The sequence below is a fragment of the Anneissia japonica genome, unplaced genomic scaffold, assembly GCF_011630105.1.
Source record: "Anneissia japonica isolate Jap-2015-1 unplaced genomic scaffold, ASM1163010v1 scaffold2266_len499427_cov150, whole genome shotgun sequence".
In the NCBI taxonomy this organism is placed as follows: Eukaryota; Metazoa; Echinodermata; class Crinoidea; order Comatulida; family Comatulidae; genus Anneissia; species Anneissia japonica.
This window is the reverse complement of record NW_022711849.1, coordinates 321,716-344,292: the sequence shown is the minus strand read 5'-3', so window position 1 is coordinate 344,292 and position 22,577 is coordinate 321,716. Positions and strand designations below refer to the sequence as shown.

The 22,577-nt window shown below is 33.7% G+C and overlaps 1 protein-coding gene across 1 annotated transcript in view; it reads left to right on the top strand.

Annotated features, from left to right (window-relative positions):
* Nucleotides 1-22,577, top strand: part of LOC117107604 (collagen alpha-1(I) chain-like) — a 124,761-nt gene that overhangs the window by 44,568 nt on the left and 57,616 nt on the right. The window contains exons 6-9 of the mRNA XM_033249307.1: nucleotides 301-871; nucleotides 1,248-1,301; nucleotides 10,182-10,315; nucleotides 19,652-19,738. Coding sequence (XP_033105198.1) covers nucleotides 301-871; nucleotides 1,248-1,301; nucleotides 10,182-10,315; nucleotides 19,652-19,738 — 846 coding nt within the window. The remainder of the gene's footprint in view (nucleotides 1-300; nucleotides 872-1,247; nucleotides 1,302-10,181; nucleotides 10,316-19,651; nucleotides 19,739-22,577) is intronic.

Here is a 22,577-nt window from a genome sequence, read left to right as displayed (position 1 = left end):
TATTTGTCCACAATCTTCAAAATAAAAGGCTGTAAATAATTAAATTTATACCTAAAATAAAAAACACAGAAACATTGAGCACATTTTTTGTTGCCAAACATAAAATACAAAAACATAGTAAACATAGAATAATTATATACATCCATATCTACAGTAAATGGTAGTAAATGCAAAATTAAAAACTAATTAAATTTGCTGGATTAGAACATTGACATAATTATGGTTGGAATCTCCAAGGTACATTGTAATATTAAGTATATCAATTTAGGGATATTAAATTAAAGTTTATCGCTTTTGTAGATGCTACCGCCAGAAGTCACGCCAACACTGATTGTTGAAGAATTAACAGAAATTAGTTTAACCACTCAATCAGTTGCTGATAGCAAGGTTGTTTCCCAAGTACCTACTGCAGACAGAGTTGATCTCCAAACAAGTGTCACCAGTGGCTTACCAGATCCTCAAGTGACCTTCAAAGATGTTAAAGTCACTACCACAGAGAGTCCTCTGCAAGGACCAAAGGGGGAGAAGGGAGAAGTTGGTGCTGTAGGTCCAGAGGGGCCGGAAGGTGCCAAAGGTGATTCTGGTGTTCCTGGTGTCGACGGTAGAAATGGCACAGATGGTTTTCCAGGAACACAGGGTCCTGAGGGACCTAAAGGAGAGAAGGGTGATGTCGGTGATGTAGGTCCAGAAGGACCGAAAGGGGACACAGGTGATATTGGCATTCCTGGTGTAGATGGTATCAACGGTACAGATGGTCTTCCAGGGCCTGAAGGTCCACAAGGACCGAAAGGAGAAAAAGGTGAAATTGGTGTACCTGGCCCTGCTGGTCGAAACGGTACTGACGGACAGGAAGGATCAGAGGGTTCTGAAGGTTAGTGACCTGTGAAATATATTGAATTTTAAAACATACCCAATCATAATTTATTTTATTGTTATAATAATAATAGATATTACATACCAATGTTTAAATTCAATATGTATAATATTTAACATTGATTCCTTGTTTTTAGTCACTATCCCCTTTTTATAAACTTTTTTTTCTAGTTTTCTCTTAAAGTTATCTTTTAGAGGCCTGGTAAGTTTCAAATAGTGTGACTCTTTGTGGGCTAAAACTAGTATTATGATATTCAGATCTGGTCACTATAAATGTACATACAGTAAAATATGAAATCTGACACCAGCCTCCTATATATCCTTAAGCATAATTCTTCCTGTTTCTGCTTTGCATGACTGATTGTGTTCTCCAGGTCCTCAAGGCCCTCCAGGCCCAAAAGGTGATCAAGGTATACAAGGGCCCAAAGGTAGGGTATGTGTTAGTGAACTGCTGTTGCTGCTCCAATCATGCTGAAAGCTTATATTCCAACTAACCCTCATATTAACATTCATCATTCCACAGTTTTATAACCCTCAACTTGGGACCATGTAGGTACTGTACTGTAACCTTAAGCACTCTTACTGTAACACAATCTTTCATTCCAAATGGTTAGATTCACTTCATTGTCAATTCTCCCACACTGTCGTCAACCAGGGACCATCTGTCTAGGTGCTCTCAAGTATCGCAATTTACCCCAAAGATTTGAATAGTATCGCTGTCAATAGTTGCACAATGTTAACTGGGCACTATCTAGATGCCTTCACATATCCAATACTATTACAATTTTTGACAGACTTTCACGCATTTTCAGGGTGCTTTCTTTCCTCCATGCTAGACAACTCATGGAATAAAGTGATACAAGCCATTGTTGATTCTATATTTCGAACTTTATTAGTTCATCTTCAGGAAGATGATCTAATAGAGTTCGAAATATAGAATCAACAATGGCTTGTATCACTTTTTTTAGGAGTTTGTTTCATACTATCTCATGGAATAAAGCTTTGAATTCTTCCAAAAAATTGGTTGCATATATTTATTGCCACTATCACTTGCACACAAGTACAAATACGGACCATTTACTGTAGGTACCCACTTCAAATATCATCTGTCTACATTTTAATGCATTTACAGTGGTTAATTGATATTTCATTGTATTTCATTGTCTTTGTTCTTATCACAATCACTGTCAATATTGTTATTAATGGTATTGATAATTTTAATAATGATAATATTAATAATAATAATATTAAAGTGTGTATTATTAGTTCTGAGATCTTACAAGTAATTTGGAACGCTTTGATATCAGTGGATGCCTGCATAATTATATTCATAATGTTTGCATCTCATTGAGTTCAATCGTTTAGATGTAAAATCCATCATCACAATGTTGAAAATGTCCTTCTGACCAATCAGAAAACAACTGATACATTTGATCAACCTAGCAGGAGCAAGCTGTTTATACTGAGAAGCTCTATCACATGGCGCTATTACATCGATGCAAATAAACAGAACAATATATTTTTTATTTTTTGCTGCCAGTTGTGTCATGTGCCCTAAATTAGCATATTGTAAGTCAGATTACTCGTCATCGCAGAACTAAATCTCAACTATCAATCACAGTAATATAATAATAATTCTAATAATACCATTTTTGTATAGCGCTTAAATATTTTAAAAATATCTCACTGCATTTTAAGAGCTGATGAAAGTATGAATGGTAAAAAGTGTGTAAAAAGAGATTCTAAGATGCTAAGAGTAATGTAATTTTTAAATTTATGTTTAAATTGACTGATAAAGTAAAAAAAATATTTTAGACTTACCTATATATCACTAAACGTCAACAAGGCCTCTAAGCGCTTCAGATTATTACCACCGGTCATTGGATAAACGCCTATTGACCACAAACTCAAGCTCTCTGGGGGAGTATTCCATAACGCTGCAGCAGCTACATCAATGCTTTTTGGGAATTGAATCCACAACCTCCAGGTATCTAGCCTGATGTCTTAACCACTAGACCACCAAGCTTGCGTGCGACTAGTGATGAATTCGATCCCCTAATAGCAGCGGGTACTGCAATGTGTTATTAGGAAATGAGTTTGCGTCAGGAAATTCTCATCAGGGTAGATAACTGGAGGTCGTGGGTTCGATTCCCACCCAAAACAATTGCAAATTTTTTCGCTAGTATTTGGGGACGTACTGAGTATTCAGTACGATTACACGTCAGGTAGGGCAAAACATCACTTCAATGTCAAGCTAATTATACTTGGCATCCTATTAATATTAACACAAGGCCAAAAAATGATGTTGACCAAGAACATTGGCAATTTAATTGAAAATCAGGGTTAGTTTAATGGGATTTTATTTTCTTACTAAATTAATTTTTTTACAATAAAACTGGGTGAAATTCCGAGTTCATGGATATCCATTACTCATCCCCATGCAGAGACGATTGACTCTAGGGCCCCTAAATTTGTAAAGAAAATCTGGGTTGCGGTGGGGGGAGGTTGAGGAAAGAAAAGTTTATAAATTCCATTTCATTTTATTTTATTTATATGTATAAAAACATTAAAATTAAACAGCAAGGAACAAGCACCAGCAGATATGAGACTGGACACCCCAAAAGTGAATTAATTCACTGTCAAGTGGTAGTCCTTCACAAAATCAAATGATTATAAAACTGATAAATATAGAATTTGGCTTATATATATTTTGTGAGGGCCCCTTTAAAATCTGTAGTGTAGTGCCATTTCAGGCCATCTAAAGGTGCCATAGACTGAGGTAGTCCAATCACTCTATCTGTAAAATTCCCTCCTGCTCCCCTTCTACAGTATTTTAAATTTGTGGATTCGCCACTGCCATGTTCTCTGGCTGGTTAAAATATAACCGATAGATACAATCCATTCTTAATGATATACCTCTGACTATAAAAATCCTTAATTCAATAGAAAAAAAAATAAATTTAGTAACTTTCAGTGAAATACAGATCAAATATTTTCTCGGTTGTACAGATGTTTTATTACAAATTTCTTAAACAGAGTAGCAACTAATTTTAGGGTATGTTGCAAAGTATTATAGGAACTATGTTATTCATTCATCTGTTAATGTAAATTTTTTTCTCATTCCAGTTTTCAATTTTAATCCAATACCATTTTTATAAGAACACATTTTGGAAAAACAATGAGGCTGAAATTGCTTAAAAATTAAGAATGTCAAATGAGGTTTTATTTGGAAAAAAAATAGAAAAATTTACCAACAACTCCTATCTGTACTTTATTTGCAGTAGGTCCCTCTTTAATACAATAGTGCTGTACAATAAAAGTTTTTCTATGTTTGAAAAGTGTGTATAAATAAGAACAAAATAAGAACATTTTAAGCCTGAACTCTGCAAAAAAAATTAAGAACACTGAGACTGGGCAAAATGTTACTGGTTCTTTTAAAGGAAAAGTGTAACATACTGAAATACAAAATGTAAGAGAAATAAAAAACCTTAACAATGCAATATAAAAGAAATAAATTCCTTTAAAATATTAAATAAAATAATTTAGTAACTTTCAAAGAATACAGATCAAAATATTTTGTTTTTCACAGTTTATACAGATGGTTTACTATAGAATTTCTTAAATAGATTACAAACTAAATGCAGGGTATTGCAAAAGGTTAAAGGAACTATATTATTGAAACATGTGTTAATGTAATTTATTTTCCCTCATTCCAATTTTCAATTGAAAGCCAGTAACATATTAAAATACAAAATGTAGGCCTAAAGGCCAACTCAGACAGCGTCGGCCGATGCAGCCCGACGCGATTTGTTGTCCCGTCGGGTCTGTGTGAGTTGAACGCAGACGCGATGGTGTGCGTCGGGGGCAGTCGCGTAGTAGAATATTAAACGTGTTTAATATTTCTCACGACGGCTTAAGACTGTCCCTGACGATAAATCGGGTCGGGCTGTGTCGGCCGACGCTGTCTGAGTTGGCCTTAAGCAATGCAAACATTGAACTTAATTTTTAATGAAAAACTTAGTGAAAACTTTAAAAATACATCTTTAGAAAAAAAAAAAAGAAAGTGACACCCTTAGATTTTGAAAATTCAGGGTCACATGTTTTTGTGTTTTGTTTTTTTTTGTTGCAAATTGACATATTTTTTATTTTGTTTGTAAAATGTGAATTCAAGCTAAGAGCATTCAAATTATAAAAGTAAATCTCTCAACACCAGGTGGCAAGATCATTTGAATTGATTACTCACTCATTTCCTCCATTTCATTGGCTAATTGAAAATCCATTAAATTATTTATTATTCCAATAAAAAAAATGATATCCAAAACCAAACAAAATCCATCGTGATGTTATATTACACTAGAGGACCATTTATCAACCCCTATATAATCTTTATAATTCATGCACAATTTCCCTTGTCAGTTTTACCATCACCCATTTTTTCTGTTTCATTGACTGATCGAAAATCAATTTAATCTAGGGTTATTTAGTAGATGTATAACATTTCAAGCAAGTTAATATTCTTAACCAGAAAAAATTTATCAGCCTAAATGTCACAAAGGGACCATTTACCAACCTCATATTCTTAAATAATACTCAAATTTGTATCACCATCTATGAGCGCAATCACACTTTACTATGTCGGTCCAGGGCCGGCGTAACTACAGCCGACTCAAAATTTTGCGGTTAGTATTTTAAGTCAATTCAGGGTTGCACTGCAAATGTCATACTTCCTCTTTGCGCCAGGTTTTTGCATGATATGTTATGGTATAACGTGTCAAAATAGACTGCTATCAGATAGACTGCTGGGTCAGACCTTAGTGACCCAGGTTCGGTTTACTTTCGGATATGAAGATGAGTCGGACTAAATTTAGGTCGTCTCTAGGTCGGCTTAAAATTTGTTGATTGTTCACACTTGAACAAAGGTGGCCCTAAGCCAATGTAACTATTAAGTGTGATTGGGCTCTGTGTCTCGCATCTCACACACTGTGCCAGTTAGGCCTTTAAAAAATTAGATTCTCGTTCTCAACTTTTTGGATAAAGGAAGGTCTGCCTTAACACTTCCCCCCAAACAAATATTGTGCCCATCAGCTTTTTTTACAACTTGTTATGCTGTAGTACTAATATCTATAAATATATATAAATATGTATATATAAATATATATACATAATATATAGCTAAAAATATATAAATCAAAAAATAAAAGAAACATTTAATAGGTGGAAGTAAAAAAAGGAAGTGGGAGGTGACAAGAAATTATTTCATTTTTTGACTTATCTGTTAGCCAGCGAGCTGTCTGGCCGTCTATTGGCCTACAATTATTTAAGACGGCCACTTTTACCGTGACAGCTTGGACAGCTTGGCCTAATCAGCTCGCCCTAGCCTAATTGGGCCTGGTCTGCCTTTAGCAAATTCTTTATATTCTTCAAATCTGTCGAATGTTACATTAAACTAAAGCTAAATCATATTTACATTTGATAAAAACATTTATTGAATGTACGTTGTCTTCGTACCAATATTCGGTGGGGATTCCCAAAGATGGGTGTGGCCCGCCCATCGGCTCAGTGCCATGCCACTGGCTTCCATTTTGGACGACCTATTTCGTTTTTCTGGCTAAACCCCTGGTTAGTCATTACATTGAAGGGAAGATTAACTGTGGTATTAATTATTTAACTCTGCACATGATTTCTCCATAGACTTCACATGTTTCTTTCTGACCTTTAGTGAACCAAAACTTTCCTGTTCTGCTTCATAAAACATTGTATCAAAAATAACTAGTTGAAATATTATATATATGTTCTGCTGGACATGGCCTTTGATGCTTATCTTCTATGTCTCTCTTCAAATTTAAAAATTAAAAGCAAAACATTTTTTCCAACTCATTTTTACAGATCATTGATTTTTATCTATATTTCATTTTCTGTCAAATCCTTTATTTTTGTTTTGGTGTTTACTCACTATCTTTAAATCATGTAACAACAGTTCAAGTTTGCATTTAATATTAAAATTAATTCCATCATCATCATCATCATCAAATTTTTACATAAAAATACCGACATTAGAATAGATAATTCTTAATAAAATAATGTTTAATTAATTAATTAATTCATTCTTTATTCAGCCAAAAGATATATACAAAACATGTGATCAAAACAATAAAGACAATTAAATTACCTAAGTTGGCTTGGACTAACAATAATGTTAGTTGAAATACTCGGCTCTTAGGTCTGTTAGACCAGACTTATAAATTTGTAAATAGATAATAGTAAAAAATATAACATTTATCATATATAACAATATATTATTCATATATTTTTTTTTGTAATGTATTCTTTTATAACTGTCTCTTATACACATCTAGATGTGTATAAGAGACAGTGATCATGTTATGATCAGCAAGCTGTTCATTTGCATTCCATGTCATTGTGATCTGTCAACTTATCAAAATTGGTATTAGCCATTCTGTCTTAGTTGATCTGCCCATTCTTTATTTAGTATTTTGCTAAGACATTAGTTCATGCCTTAAATAGCTTTAGGATTGTTAAGCTGAGATTAATTGCAATTTCCAGGGAGAAAGCTAAGTGCTTAACCCAGGTGGCACATGCTTACTTGACCTGGTAAAGTGGCCTAAGGAACAGGTGTTGAGTTCTTGTGATGGCATTCATGGTATCAGATAGCAAAAATAGTACAGGAACACAATTCAGTATAGACCGTCAATAATATTTTATTTTTTTGTTTAATATGATTTTTTTTTAAAATATTGTGGTATCAGTAGATACAAAATGATCATTTGATGCATAAATTTTAGAATATAATAATATCCATATTAAATTATTTTTTTTATATGTATTCAATTATTTTAGGCTAGGATAACTTAACAGTGGTCATGCAAATACAATGAAGACTGGGATATTAATAATAATGATAAAACTGCTTTTTTATAGCACATAATGCAAGGACTGTCTCTAAGCGCTTAACAACAACGAAAAAGATTTAAAAACAAAAGTATAAACAATAAAATTATCATGATGAGCGTGATGAGCCTTGTTAATTTGAAGAGTGGTAGAATGAAGATTAGTATAATAATTAAGACAAAATAAAGTAAAAATACATGAGGATGGGAATTAGTATAAAGGTCAAATAAGTTACCATAGATATAAGTATGAGGATTAAAATGAGTATGAGTAGGACATTTCTGTAGGATTAGCATAAATGATAAAGATGGGTATATGCACAGGTATGAGTAAGGACAGGATTATTGTAGCTAGAGAAAACTAAGGGTTGGGGGGGGGGGGCGTGTGAGGCAGACATTTTAAATGGTGGGTGTGTGGAAGGCCATGAAATTAGCTTTAGACTGGGTGGCAAATTTCAGGGCTACAGTAGATGGCTCAGCCACCACCTCCTATCATATTCTTGTAAGGAAAATATAACAAGAGATGAATATTTTTGTAGAATTAGCCTAATTATAAAGATGAGCGCAAATATTAAGATGATTATACCACTGAAGGATTAGCCTAATTATAAAGATAAATATGGATGTGTAAGTGAGGGAATGAAGTATAAGTAGGAAGGCAAGTAAAGAGATGGGTGTATGAGTATTACAGTAAGATTGAGGGTGAAGATAAAATTAAAAATGCGTAATGAGGATGTAGTACAAGACATATTCCAGATAAAGTGTGTATGCTTATGTTGGAGATTATTTTAAGATTAGTCACTACCTTAATAAACGTTTATTTTAAGTAAGCAGATTAATTTGAAGTATCTCACAGTGGCATATCTAGGATTCTTAAAATTTGGGGGCTGATGGGGCATGAAGGTGAAATTGGGTGTGGGGGCTCAATGATGTAAGTGAAGGGAGCTAGCTTGCAAATAAAGTGATGGGGTAATTTTTATCGAATTCAGCGATATTTTTTGCTTCAAACTTATTCAATGGGGCGACTGGAGGTGTGAGCTTTTTTAGGGGTGGGCATGCGCCCGCATCGCCCTCTCCTAGATATTCCACTGATCTTACAGCAATGTTAATTCCAAGATAAACATATTACGGTATATGTATTTCAATTAATACTTCACATTGGTGAGATTCACTATCGCTAATGCTTGAACAGACATGTTGGCTATGTTGGTACTGTATTGTACACTTGGCGTACATGACATAGGAAATGCTCATTAAAGCGTACATCGGTGTCTCCTAATACATGCAGCTCTGTTGTTTATCATCTTCACCCAATTCATTAACCTCATTTTGCTGACAACATCTTTCCCATGGTCTATGGAAAGCACAATAAACTAACAATGTTTTTGAAAATTCATCAAAGGAATTTCATTTAAATGTTTTTATTATACATTTTTATATTTTTTTATTACATCAAAGATCGATTATTTGTGGTTCAGAATGGTGTTTTAAAGCTTAACATTATGGGTTCGATTTCAATATTTTAACCAACAAATCTAACAGTAATTTGTTTTACTTGTGATCTTGCATCTAATTATTAAGGAATATGTACATGTGTATCATAAATATTATTGTATGTCATAAAAATATATTAATGCATATGCTAGTCAACAGAAAAATGGGATGGCCATCTATTTGTGCTGCTCAAACATTATTACAAGCATTTGCTTTAATGTATTTTTAGAAGTGGTTCTTAATATTCTTTGTTCTTATTAACAATAATATTCATTTAACATTCTATGAATAATGGAATACTTCAGAAAAGAATAATCAATATGTTCGGTGTATGAAGTTGATATGGAATATAAGTTGTTGCGCGTTTTTGCAGAGGAGATTTTGACTGTATGAAGCTGTAGTAGGTGGTTTGCCTTCCCGCCATAGGTTTTTGGATCCGACTTCTGAAAGAAGCCTGTACAGGGTTTTCCCCTCTCAACGAAAAACAACTCCACTCTCCTAGCTACCCTAAAAATGAGACTTAGTTTTAGAAAGCATTTTTTTCATTTTTTAAGATTTAAACTTGCAACTGGATGTAAAAAACAGGTCTGGGTAAAATATTTTTGTGCTTTGGCTGACCATGAAAATTTTCTTGATTAATCCCACGGTGATATCCACAAATCCTTCAACCGCCGGTCTTGTTGTTGCACACTTTTTGCAGCGTAGTAAAAGGAATGAAAAAAATAATTAAAATATTTAAATATTTCGTGATTTTAGGGAATTTAAGTAAATGTAATCAACAAGAGTAAGTAATAATTTCTTTTTTTTTATTCTGCTAAATTTTTACTCGGTTTCTTGTATTACATATTCGTTTATAATGACTTTTTCAAAGTATCCTATTCTAATCTATGACTTAATTATTTCAAGGTGATCCTGGTGAAATAGGTATTGAGGGACCAGAAGGTGAAGAAGGTCTACCAGGTGTTGCAGGCCCGCCAGGTGACAAGGGCGAGAAGGGAGATGTTGGAGACCAAGGGCCACAGGGACCTAAAGGAGAGAAGGTATTTTTAATTTGATTATTGAGCAGCTTTACTTCTAGAAGCTCTAAATTTCAAAATTTTATGTAAAAGTGCAGTAATCAGGTACAGATCCAGGAATTCGAAATAGGGGTGAGGAAGCGCCAGGCAAGGAGGGACTTTCACAGTTATAGAGTACATCTAGGTGGCCGGAAGTAGCACTCTGATATAAATTAGAATACAATTTTCTTTTTTCCCCATTTTGAAATATTTAGGGGGAGGTGGGTGCGTTGGCCGGCTAAGCCCCCTTCAATTCGCCACTGGCAGAAATTCAGACTCGTATGACTTTTAAATACTCTTTTCACTTGATGACAATCCCGAGCTTGGATTTCAACTTTATTTAGTGTCCACTTCCTTTTCTAAATTTTATGGATATGTTTTGATAAGATAGGTAGTATATCTTGTTATTTATTCAACCTTTTGTACCCCATTCTTTTTTAAACCTTCAGGAAAAGGAAATGTTTTAGTAAGGCGAGTGTTAAATGATAACAATATAGATAATGAATATGATTTCCGAAGAAAAACTGACCACAGTTTTACTTTCGTCATTATAATATCCCTTCAGTAATGAATGAGCCTTCATTTATAATATCCCTTCAGTAATGAATGAGCCTTCATTTATAATATCCCTTCAGTAATGAATGAGCCTTCATTTAAAGGGTAAGGGTATAGATATAAACATACACCCAAATATTGTGCTTTCTTCCTTCACAAAATCATAAAACTTTTGGTACACTATGTGTAAAAATATGGTTTATGAGGTAAAACAACTGGTTGGTTGGTTGTCTTGATGTTACAGTGAGATTTCTCTGACCATCATCAGGAAAATGTTCTTCCTTTAGCAGTTAATATATTTTTTTTGAGTAATTGAGTTATTGGCCATCATTAAAGGGACAGTTTAATATATTTAAACACTTAATTTTTACATATCTTTTATAAAGAAGTGTGAATTCCTGTCTACTTACAGTACATAGTGTTTTGTACTTTCACCAAATTACTATGCTCTTCCTTTAATAAAAAATTTATAACAGTCAGTGACTCTGTTTTATTATCGGAGGCCAATGTCTCTATTCGTTTTCCTGCTACTTTTAAATTAACATGAATTCCTCATTGATGTAAATAATAAAAGTATGAACAGAGTTAAGTTTAGTTTTAGCTTTGAAGTGCATTGTTGTACTAATGCACCATGGGCATCTTTACCGATGGATACTGGTGCGCAATAAATTTTCACCACTGTTATTAGTAGAAACGCCTTTTAATTGGAGTGTAATTAGTTTGACAAATTACCACAAAAGCTGTGCCTTTTCTGTCATCAAAACTTCATAACAGTATCTTCGTAATTGATTAAGTAGACACACTGTCATAATCAATTAACTGCAATATTTGGAAATTTATGAGGAAGACTGGTCACCTTCGGCATAAAAGACTTAAACAATTTCCCCAAATATGGGGCTTTTTATCATCGCAAACTTTCTTATTAGTTGAATAAGAAGGTGTAGGTGCCTACCTTAATTTGAGGGGAGGGGCACTTTATTACCAAAATAGCAATTTCATTAATATTAAGTAGATTTTAATTAATTAATTATCAAGTCAACTAATGAATGATAATAATTATAGATAATAATTAATTGAAGCCCCTTACTTCTGTATGACTTTTTCAAAAAAATCTTTGATCTGCCTCTAAAGAAGTTGATAATATAAAAATAAAAGTAAATCAGTTTATATGATGTTACAGTATCATGGTGGTACGCAACAAGTAGCGGTCACGTTCCGACTTCTGTGGTTTATTCAGTTAAAAAGCCAAGTAATCATTAGATGATACGTTAAGAGTGCGAGAATGTGATCTCAGCCGTCAATGCGTAAGGTTTTCCGTTGCATAAGGAAATTGGCTAACTGATTTTTCTTGTAGACGTGCATGCAGTTTTTGTATTGACTTTCTGTTGACAAGTTTATAAGGGATGAAGGAAATTATTAATTATACTAAAGTTCCTTCCAAGAAACAGAACAAAATTGTGTATGTGTATCTAACAGATGTATTTATTCAGCACTGCTGTTAGGGCTTCCCTTAACAAATAGAAATGAATAAAAATATATAAATGTATATAAATATACATTTATATACATTTATTTGTATAGAAATACACGCCATCGTGTTGGGATTCAATATTTCGACATTAATTATGTCATCATCAGGAATAATTATTTGTATACATGTATATATTTATATACATTTATTTATATATTTTTATTCATTTCTATTTGTTAAGGGAAGTGCTAACAAATAGAAATGAATAAAAATATTTAAATAAATGTATTATTCATTTCTATTTAAGGAAAGCCCTAACAAATATAAATGAATAAAAATATATAAACAAATGTATATAAATATATTTCTGCATTTTTATATATATTTTTGTATATATTTATATACATTTATTTATATATTTTTATTCATTTCTATTTGTTAAGGGAAGTGCTAACAAATAGAAATGAATAAAAATATTTAAATAAATGTATTATTCATTTCTATTTAAGGAAAGCCCTAACAAATATAAATGAATAAAAATATATAAACAAATGTATATAAATATATTTCTGCATTTTTGGACATTTGTTATTTTTAATCACACAAAATATTAATGATTCTAGTAGTTAAAAGTTAAATATAATATTTTACTATAATATAAAGATAAATGAAATATATGAATAAATAAATAAATAAATGTATATATTCCTGCATTTTTGGAACATTATTTTTTTAATTACAAAATACTAATGTTTCTAGTAGTTTATATTGTTACTATAATTTTTTTTTAATGATATCTTCTCATAGCTCAACCACACCTAATCAATTTAAAGAGTAGTGGATACAGGGGTTTGGCCATCCAAAATGGAAGCCTTTGGGCATTGCACTGACCCGATAGGGGGCCACGCCTATATTTGGGAAACCCCACCGAATATTGGTGCGAAAACAACGTACTGTACTTTCAGTCAAAAATGTTGTCAAACGTAAATATGATTTATCTTTAATTTAATGTAACATTCGATAGATTTGAAGAATATAAAGAATTTGCTAAAGGTACTTACTGCCCATTATGCCGAGTAGGCACGTAGGGCAGCAACAAAAGTCCTCCACTCTGCTCTGTCCAAGGCCAGGCGCTTTAGCATTCCCCAGGTGTGATTCAGATCCCTCATTTCTCTTTCCACCGTCCTTCTCCAAGTGTTCTTGGGTCTCCCCCTCTTCCTCTTCCCTTCTGGAGTCCAGTAGAGTGCCGTTTTGGTAATGCTTCCCTGTTCTTTCCTTAGCACATGTCCAATCCATCTCCAACGCCTTCTTTGTATGATTGTTTCCATGCATTCCAATTGGCATCTGTCATAAAGTTCTTCATTTGATATGGTATTTGGCCAAAATACGCGACCAATTTTCCTCAAGGATTTATTGTGGAAGACTGATATTTTTTGGAGGTCATTATTTATCATCCTCCAGCATTCTGACCCATACAAAAGAGTTGAAAGGACACAGCTTTGATAAATCTTCAACTTGGTTTTGGTGCTGAACTGTTGTGATTTCCATATAGGATTTAGCATAGAGAATGCAGTCCTTGATTTGTTTAAGCCCTGCACCTCCATCTTGTGTTACAATACTTCCAAGGTAGGTGAATTCATCTGTTGTTGGAAGATCTTCTCCATGTGCCCCTATGCTTGGTGGGTTTTGAACATTAAGTGTCATTACTTCTGTTTTCTTGTGATTAATCTTCAGGCAAATTTGGTGTGCAAATTAGTCAGTTAGGCGGGATGTTTTTTCCTGCATGTGCTGATAAGTGTGGGACACCATTGCTAAAGGTAGACCAGGCCCAATTGGGTTAGACCGAGCTGATTAGGCCAAGCTGTCACGGTGACTCGCTGGCTAAGCCTATGAATGGGTACAACATTTATTGTATAGAAAATAGCTTTATTGTGCTGGTTCCCCTTCCCCCCTCCCCCTCCAAATCAAACACAGAACTATGATGTATTTCTATAATCTTTTGGGATAGGAAATGCACAGTTAACAGTTATACTGAACTCAACCTATTGTTGGGAAGCCTGAGCACTTGCTACTGTGTACCAGTGGTACAAATATAATAAAAACTAGATTTGAACTCGTCACTGAGGACGAGTTAGGTGATCCGCCGCACTTTGACCCTCATTAGGATCACGCGGTGCTTATTGAAAAGTGTCATAATATGCTAAAATATGCTGTAATTATTTTTTTTTTAAACAGAATAATTTTGAGTATTTTAAAAGATTTCCGCATGTGTACACGTACGTCTTGACGCCCGTGAGCACGGTAATAGCACAAAGAGTGACTCCTGATATGAATAATGTGTCAGGAACACAAAGTATGTAACGAAACGTGATTTCCAGCTTTAATATGTGCTGTGTGCGTGGAAATGAACGTACGGCGGGTAAATTATGGAAAGTTTTGAAATGCTGAAAATGACCCGAAACGTTCTTTAAACTATCTGAATAGTAATATGGAGAATTTTCTAATGTTAACAGACACGCACGTTACCATGTGTGCGTGTACAGTAATAGCACACGAAATTAAACCTTGTCAAGTTTAATTTAAAACCCCCTGTTGGTTGGTAATGCCACACGAATTTTGCACTTTACAGTATACGAACTATCGGTCTGATAGTGTTGAAATACAGTCTGCCGCCCTCTATTTTCAATGTGTTTACATCTTTTCAGAAAGAAAGATGAGAAGGCTCCAAAAAAAGCATTCTTTTTGACCATGATGACGACATCAAAATAAAAAATAAAGGGACACGTCCGAAAGTGAATTGATCTAGCTATAACATACTCACAGGTGGGAGACAATCAATCAAGAAAAAGCGACATACATTCAAACAAGTATAAACATAATGGCATCATAAATAAAAATTCAGTTTTTTAATTCAAATGGCAATATGATGACGTCACAATGTCCGATCAGCCATTATGAAGTAAAAAATCGTATCTACAACTCATGTGCTTTCAGATTATGTAATAAAAATTGGGGGTCACCTTTCATCCTAAGGAGCTATAACTGAATAAATAATTCATGGTTTTATGTATATATAAATGTTGACTCACGCGTACGCGCACGTTAAGTCGCGCAAACGGAAAATTAAGGTACCTGACATTCAACCTTGACATGAAGATTATGCTCACTTAAATATGATTCAGAAATGATGAATAGTTAAGATGATATGGGCTCATCAACTTTTAGATGAAAGAAAGATGTGGGGGTCAGAAATAACAATTTTTTTGACCATGATGACGTCATTAAAATGTAAAAAGAAGTCAAATATATGAAAGAGAATTGTCTCAGCTATAACATACTGAAAGTTGGAAGACGATCGATCAAGGATAACCGAGATACGCTCAAATGCGCATTTTCAAAAATGACGTCATAGCTATAAATCACTTTCTTTGAATTCAGATGCCAATATGATGACGTCACAATGTCCGATCAGCCATTATGATCTATAAAATCATATTTACCACTTATGTGCTTTCAGAATATGTAATGAAAATGGGGGGTCACCTTTCAACCTAAGGAGCTATAACTGATTAAATATAGGCCTGATTTTAGCATAATTTCACTGTATAGCGGCACAAATACGCGCAAAGATACCTATGTTTGATGCGCACGTACGGTATTGCTATTGGCCAAAAGATGACCGAAAAGAATGGAAGTTTGTGAAAACAATGTCAGGAACCCAAATTATATGAAAAAACATAGTGTCTAGCTTTCGTACGTGCTGCGCGCGTAAAAATGCCCGCGCGTAGTGGAAAATTGAAATGCTCAAAATGGCCTGAAACGTGCTCTAATGTAGTTAAAAAGTAATTTCGAGCATTTAGAAATTTTGACGCACGCTTGCGCGCGCGCTATGATGCGCACGCGTAAAATTAGGGTACAGTACATTCAACATTAACCCGAAGTTAGGCTGATATGATCGATAATGTAAAAACGCAAAATCGCGCGTAGATGACGTCACGCATGACTGAGCGCGTTAAAAAGCTTACCATGTCTATTCCAGTTCAAGCCAAATGTTCGCTGACAGCGATTGTGCGTAACTCGTGGCATTTTTTGAGATATCGTGCGAACCGAAAAGGGGAGAAAGAAAGAAGAATAAAAAAAAAAAGATGATTCTGTACAATAACAATAGGTGATCCGCTAGTGTAGCGGATCACCAATTATAAGAAGACGTTGGCGGATCCAGAAATTTGAAATAGAGAGAAAGAAGGGAATTTTTTACATAGTCCAGACCACCTCAGCAGCACCATTGTTGGGGCTGAGGTACAAAACTATGCCTATGGCACCACTACTACTAGATGGCTGGAAATGGCACTCAAAATTTTAATGCAGTTTTCCCCTTCTTTTATTTTCAAAACTTTGGGCTGTTTGGTGGTCAGCTAGGCCTCCCTTGCATCCAACTTTGGAAAACAATTCTACTATTAAAATAGTGGTCATCTTTTATATTTGCTCAGTCGATTTAGACATGCTATACATTTCCCAAAGTGTAGCTTATCTCCCTGATTGACATACCATATGTACAGGTTAAACAGTCAATGTGTATCCTTTAAAGGCCCTGTCCAGGCTAACAAATTTTATCTGATAAAAATACTGTTGTATACCAATATATGGTCATGATGTATACCTATACATGGTCCTGATGTGAGTGGCAGATCCAGGGGGATCAAGGGGTTCAGATGAACCCCCCTCTGTGAAGAAACGTAACAAAATACTAATGGGTCCTGGCTTACAAAAGGCATGCTAACCTACCTAGACATAGGTTGGTAGACAAATTAGGCTAATAGCTCAACTAGCCTTCAATCAAATAAATTTAACAACACTGTTTTTGGTTCAATGTCGTAATAATTTATATACAAAAGTGCGTTTTTCAGGCCTATCGATCCATGGAGGAAAGACTACGTATCCAACTACTACTCAATATTGTTGGAATATAATAATATATTGGCATACCTGTCAACCTTGAGAAATTTCAAAGAGTAATATCGGGTGACAGATCATGAGTGCCGAATGCACGAACCGTGGCTGGGGGGCCAGGGGGTCGCCAAGGCCTTCCGGTCGGCGTCGCTTTGGCTTAAATGGCATATCTAATCGATATTAGTGAGTTCATAATGATCTCAGATACAATAGTTATTGAAACATGAATGTAGAATGTTATATGATTATAGATGTTAGTTATAGTAAAATTCATTACAAATTGAAAAAGAAACAAAATTTACTCAAGTTTTAGGATAAGCGTATGTTTTGTCGGTGTTTGCATAAGACCGTAAGATTTGATTGGAATACTTAAGACTTACGGTGAATGCGTACGGGTTAACAGGTCTGTATTGCATATGTCTTTTTTTTTTCTCTATGTAGGCCTAAGAATGAGATAAGATTGCCTGACCTTTTTCAAGAGAGGGAAAACCTTGAATTTTGAAGAACTTAAAAAGGTCATTAAAAGACACCTCAGAAGTCGGGAAAGCTAATTTCCGGCCGTCTAGGAATCAAAATTATCCCGGGGGCCGAACCCCCTTTCTTTTTTAGTTTTTTGGGAACTTTCTGAACCCCCTCTTTGAAATCCTGGATCCGCCCATGCACGTCATTATGACTATATTAGGCATTCACATGCTTTTGTCAAATAAAATTTGATAGTCTTGGTTTTTGGATATCTACTCTTAGTAAAATCTGCAAGAAGTCTTTCATCATACCCTGCAATGTTACATCAAATGCTTGATTACTCTGTAAACAAATCTCACTGTTATTTATAGCCAGCAGGCAGATGGTTTATTTGTACATGATGATGATGTACAAGTTAATTTGGATTAGTCTTTCCATCTAAGGTATTTTTGGAGTGCCATACTGCATTCTGGCTTTGTTAAATATAAATCACAATTCAATGAAAATATATATATGAACCGGTATATATATATAAAAAATAATTTGTTAGAAATAGAACAAAAGAAGAAAGTACATTATTAAATCCAGAAGCAAAATATTACTAGATGCCTGAATTTGGCAAGTAAAATGGGAAAAATCAACATCACTGAAGTCTTTCATTTAAAACATCTGTTTTTAAAAGGTTTTTTATTATATGTTAATAATTTAATATAGATAAATTTTCATAATTTGATAAAATAATAATATTTATACGGTATTATTATTAATAAAATAAAGTAATAATATTAATCAATAATCCAAAAATGATTATATTAATAATTGATTGATGATATTATTAATGAGATTAAACTATTGATTAAAATTTTTATTACTTTTACTATTATTATATAATAAGGAAATTGCTGTTTGACAGGAAAATACTGAATTTTGTGACAGATGAAGAAATGAATAGATAATTGGAGTGAAATAAGATAATCTTGGATGATGTGTTGAACTTGAGCTCTTGTCAGAAGCTTAGAACAAAAATCAGCAGGTGCCTTTCAGAAATTGCTGAAACAGAGTAGCAAATCATCTCTTCACCTGTTGGATCTCAAATCTTGTGAATATTTTCTCCTGGAACAACGCCTCTTTATACTAATATATAGATTGCCAAAGCCAAATTCCATGCATTTTTCATTTTCTTATAATAAAATCAGCTGTATTGTGTTATTCTTTAACTTGGATCTTTGTAGCTTAAAATTGTTCTGGCACATACAGGACACTGACTAATTGGTTGAATTTATTCGGTGTAAACACAAAGGATAGCCCATGAAAGTCTAAAAGAAGACTTATTTCCGACCAGTGGGGTCCTTCTAGTGGTGATTGGGCAGTACACTGGGAGACAATCCCCTACTCTTTTCCGAAGAGTGTATTGTGTTCTTTAACATGCACATGGGCTATAATTGCATACGGGACCAACGGCTTTAAACGTCTCATCCGAAAGACGGTGCGCTATTGTAACTTGTATTTCGGACCTCCAGCTGAAACACAAGGAGAGGTAGCAATGGAATTGAACTGGTGACCTAGAGATCTTCACGGTTCAGTGCACACACAGTGGCTACCACCAGATTAGCCAACTGAGCTAAGCTGCTCTCTCTAAAAAAAAACATAAATGTGTTAGTTAGATTAAGTTAGGAATTTTTCTTTTTTCTCGATACCCAATCAATGTTCTTCCTGTGGGTCCGATAACAAAAACTTAAATTTCATACAAAACAAAATAAAATGAAAATATAACTTACAATGAAGAATTAAGTGTGGTTTTTCCAAATGATAATAAAAATCAGATGTTTTAAATACATTGTTCTTTTTCTGACATAAAATTGTTCTTCCTTTTAAACACACAGGGAGATGCTGGTATTGGTGTACAAGGTCCTCCCGGTGTTGTCCCCACGTTTGATCCTGAACAAGTACGGGGACCGAAAGGTGACAAAGTAAGTAGCTGGGCGACTATGTCCATAAAAGAATAATCGTGGTAATAATAAGAATAAGAATATATTAATTCTACTAATAATGATAATACAAATAATTATATAATAGAATTATCTAACTGTATAGAAGATTCCTTTGTCAAGTATGAATTAATGTTGGTAAGTTAAGAAGTTTGTAACTGTGAAGTTTACAAAATTTTTGCTTAACAGCTAATAATAATAATAATAATAATAATAATAGTAATAATAATTTACATTTATATAGTGCATATTGCACAGTGCCCCTATGCGCTTTACATAAAATTATAAAACAAAAGGCACGATGACTTAACAGTATAATAAGGTGTGGTGGCAAATAGCGCCAAGTCTCAAAGGGTCAACCATCCGCCTCTGCCCTGGTGCAATTCCAGTCCCCTACCTAGGTGGCGCAAACAAAGGAGCAGGTTTCACATTTTCCCTGCCGCAGATGATTAGGTACTCATCATATTGACAATAATAGTAAGAATTGTGCTAAATAATCTTTATAATAATATAATATATGATATCTTTATTGCAATCATTAAAATAAAGAAGTAAATGAAACAAGATGAGTAATGACAATCATAATTGCAATGTACATAAAATAAATGAAATGAATATATTTTAATATTATGAATTGTGTTATTAATGTAATGAATTTTAATATAATGATAAATATAAGTATAGAGTAATAATAATATAATATAATAATAATATTAATAATATTATTTAATCTTACACATATCCAGGAGACCTAAGTAAGAGATTTTTCTCCATGACGACTAAGATGATAAAGGAAGAAATATATTATTCAACTTAGGGATCATCCATTTTTTTTCATAATTTTGAGGAGAGTGGAAAACATAGCTTTTTTTATGTTGCTCCCATCTCCTAAAAGAGCATTTTTTTTATTTTTTTTTAAATGTTTATAACAGAGTACATACATTGTTAACCCCCTCTCTTACCATGTTTCAAGTTTATTTTTTCACACAATGAAAACATATGTTATTCTTCTATAAAGTAAATTAATTACAAGGTCAATATGATAAATAAAATATTAAAATAATAATAATGATAAGTATACAGTTTTTTTTGTAGCATGATTTTATTTATATATACATATACATAGAGTATACATATAAACATATACATATATATATATATACACACTTAGAAAATGGATGATTTCATAAGAATTTGTTTATTTCCTGAATCTGTATATCACTTTCTTTTGCAGCTGTTTTTTTAAGCCTGTACTACTCAAATTTCCAACTCTGAAGTGGTATTGCACTAGCCATTATCTGTTGGTCTTAATTTGTTACTTTACACATATAAGTTAGGTACTTCAAAAGCACAGGTGCTTCATTTTGAGGTGGGTGGTCCATCTATCTAGAGCTAATGATTTTGGACGATTATTACCTACAAAATAACAAAATAGAAAGTACAGTGTACTTTGGATCTCATCTGTTACATCATTACTATTATGGGTTCAGTACTGTAATAGTACCTATAGCATAATTATAATATCAGTGACCATTATTAATATTAACAGTAACAATAATAATAATAATAATAATGATAATATAATAATTTAATAAAAGCATTTGTATTTCACCGTATATACACAAAACATTAGCTCATAGGCGCATTGCAGTACATAAAATCATCAAATAAAATTTATGAATCATAATAATAATAATATTTTATAAATTTATTTCCATCTTATTTTGCATGAAATGCTAAGACCTTACTGGTACAGTAATCCCTATAGCATAATTATTATATCAGTGATAAATACAATACAATACACAATTAGACCGAACTTATAGCATAATAAAGTTGATTAACACTCTGCATGCCAAACACAGAGAATTCTGTGTTTGGTAACGCAAATCTTGACCGCCAAACATGGAGATCTCCGTGTTTCAGGTTTTTTTTACGGAATCTGTTAGATGGGGTAATTACCGACATGTACTAACAATTTGAACACTATATTCAGTCTGGACCGTAGATATTTCAATATCTGTTTGTTTACATTAGCGTAGAGCAGTATTGCTTTACTTTCACGAAATCGCGATTATCTCAGCTTCGTTGTGTGAAATTGCGTAAATCTCCAAAAGTGTCATTTTCATTTTACTGTTACGGGTCACAGATTGTGATTAGAATAAAGTGTTTAGTAACAATGTAAAGCTATTAAAGATGTTTTAGTTATTGTAGTATTCACTACATATCAATCTGATCACATACACACTATCAACAAGTTTCAGAAAAGTCTTAAAATATGCTAAAAAGTCTAGCGGTGGCTGATACTATTTTTTCAAACACCTTGGCGTCAGAGTGTTAATAAGATTGATTGATGAAGGGATGGACTGATAGATTGATGGCTTGATTAATTGATTGATTAAATGATTGATTGCTTGGTAAGTAAGGGCCGATTCGGACGAGTAAAATTTAACTGGGTACCACCAGCTGAGCGGTCGCGTGCGGCAATTAAATAATGCCCCTGGGTATAGAGAATTCGAAAAACATCTTGCCCAAAAACCCACCTTTTTTACTGGATATTTCAATTACACCTTGCCTCAAGGCGTAATTAATCACTCGTAACAAGGCCCAGGTCACAAGTTGACCCTTCAGATTTGTAAACAACGCCGGGTCAGAGTGCACTGGACAAAAAGAAGCTCGCGACCGCGCTGCGTGATTCTTAGCGTTGTTGCCAAAGCTTTAATTCTTTCCACGCTGGTCGTTGTCTTCGTCGTTGCTGTACTTCCTTCGTCGAAAAGCTTGGTTTAGATCAAATCCGTCGTCGAGAAGCATATAAAAGTTG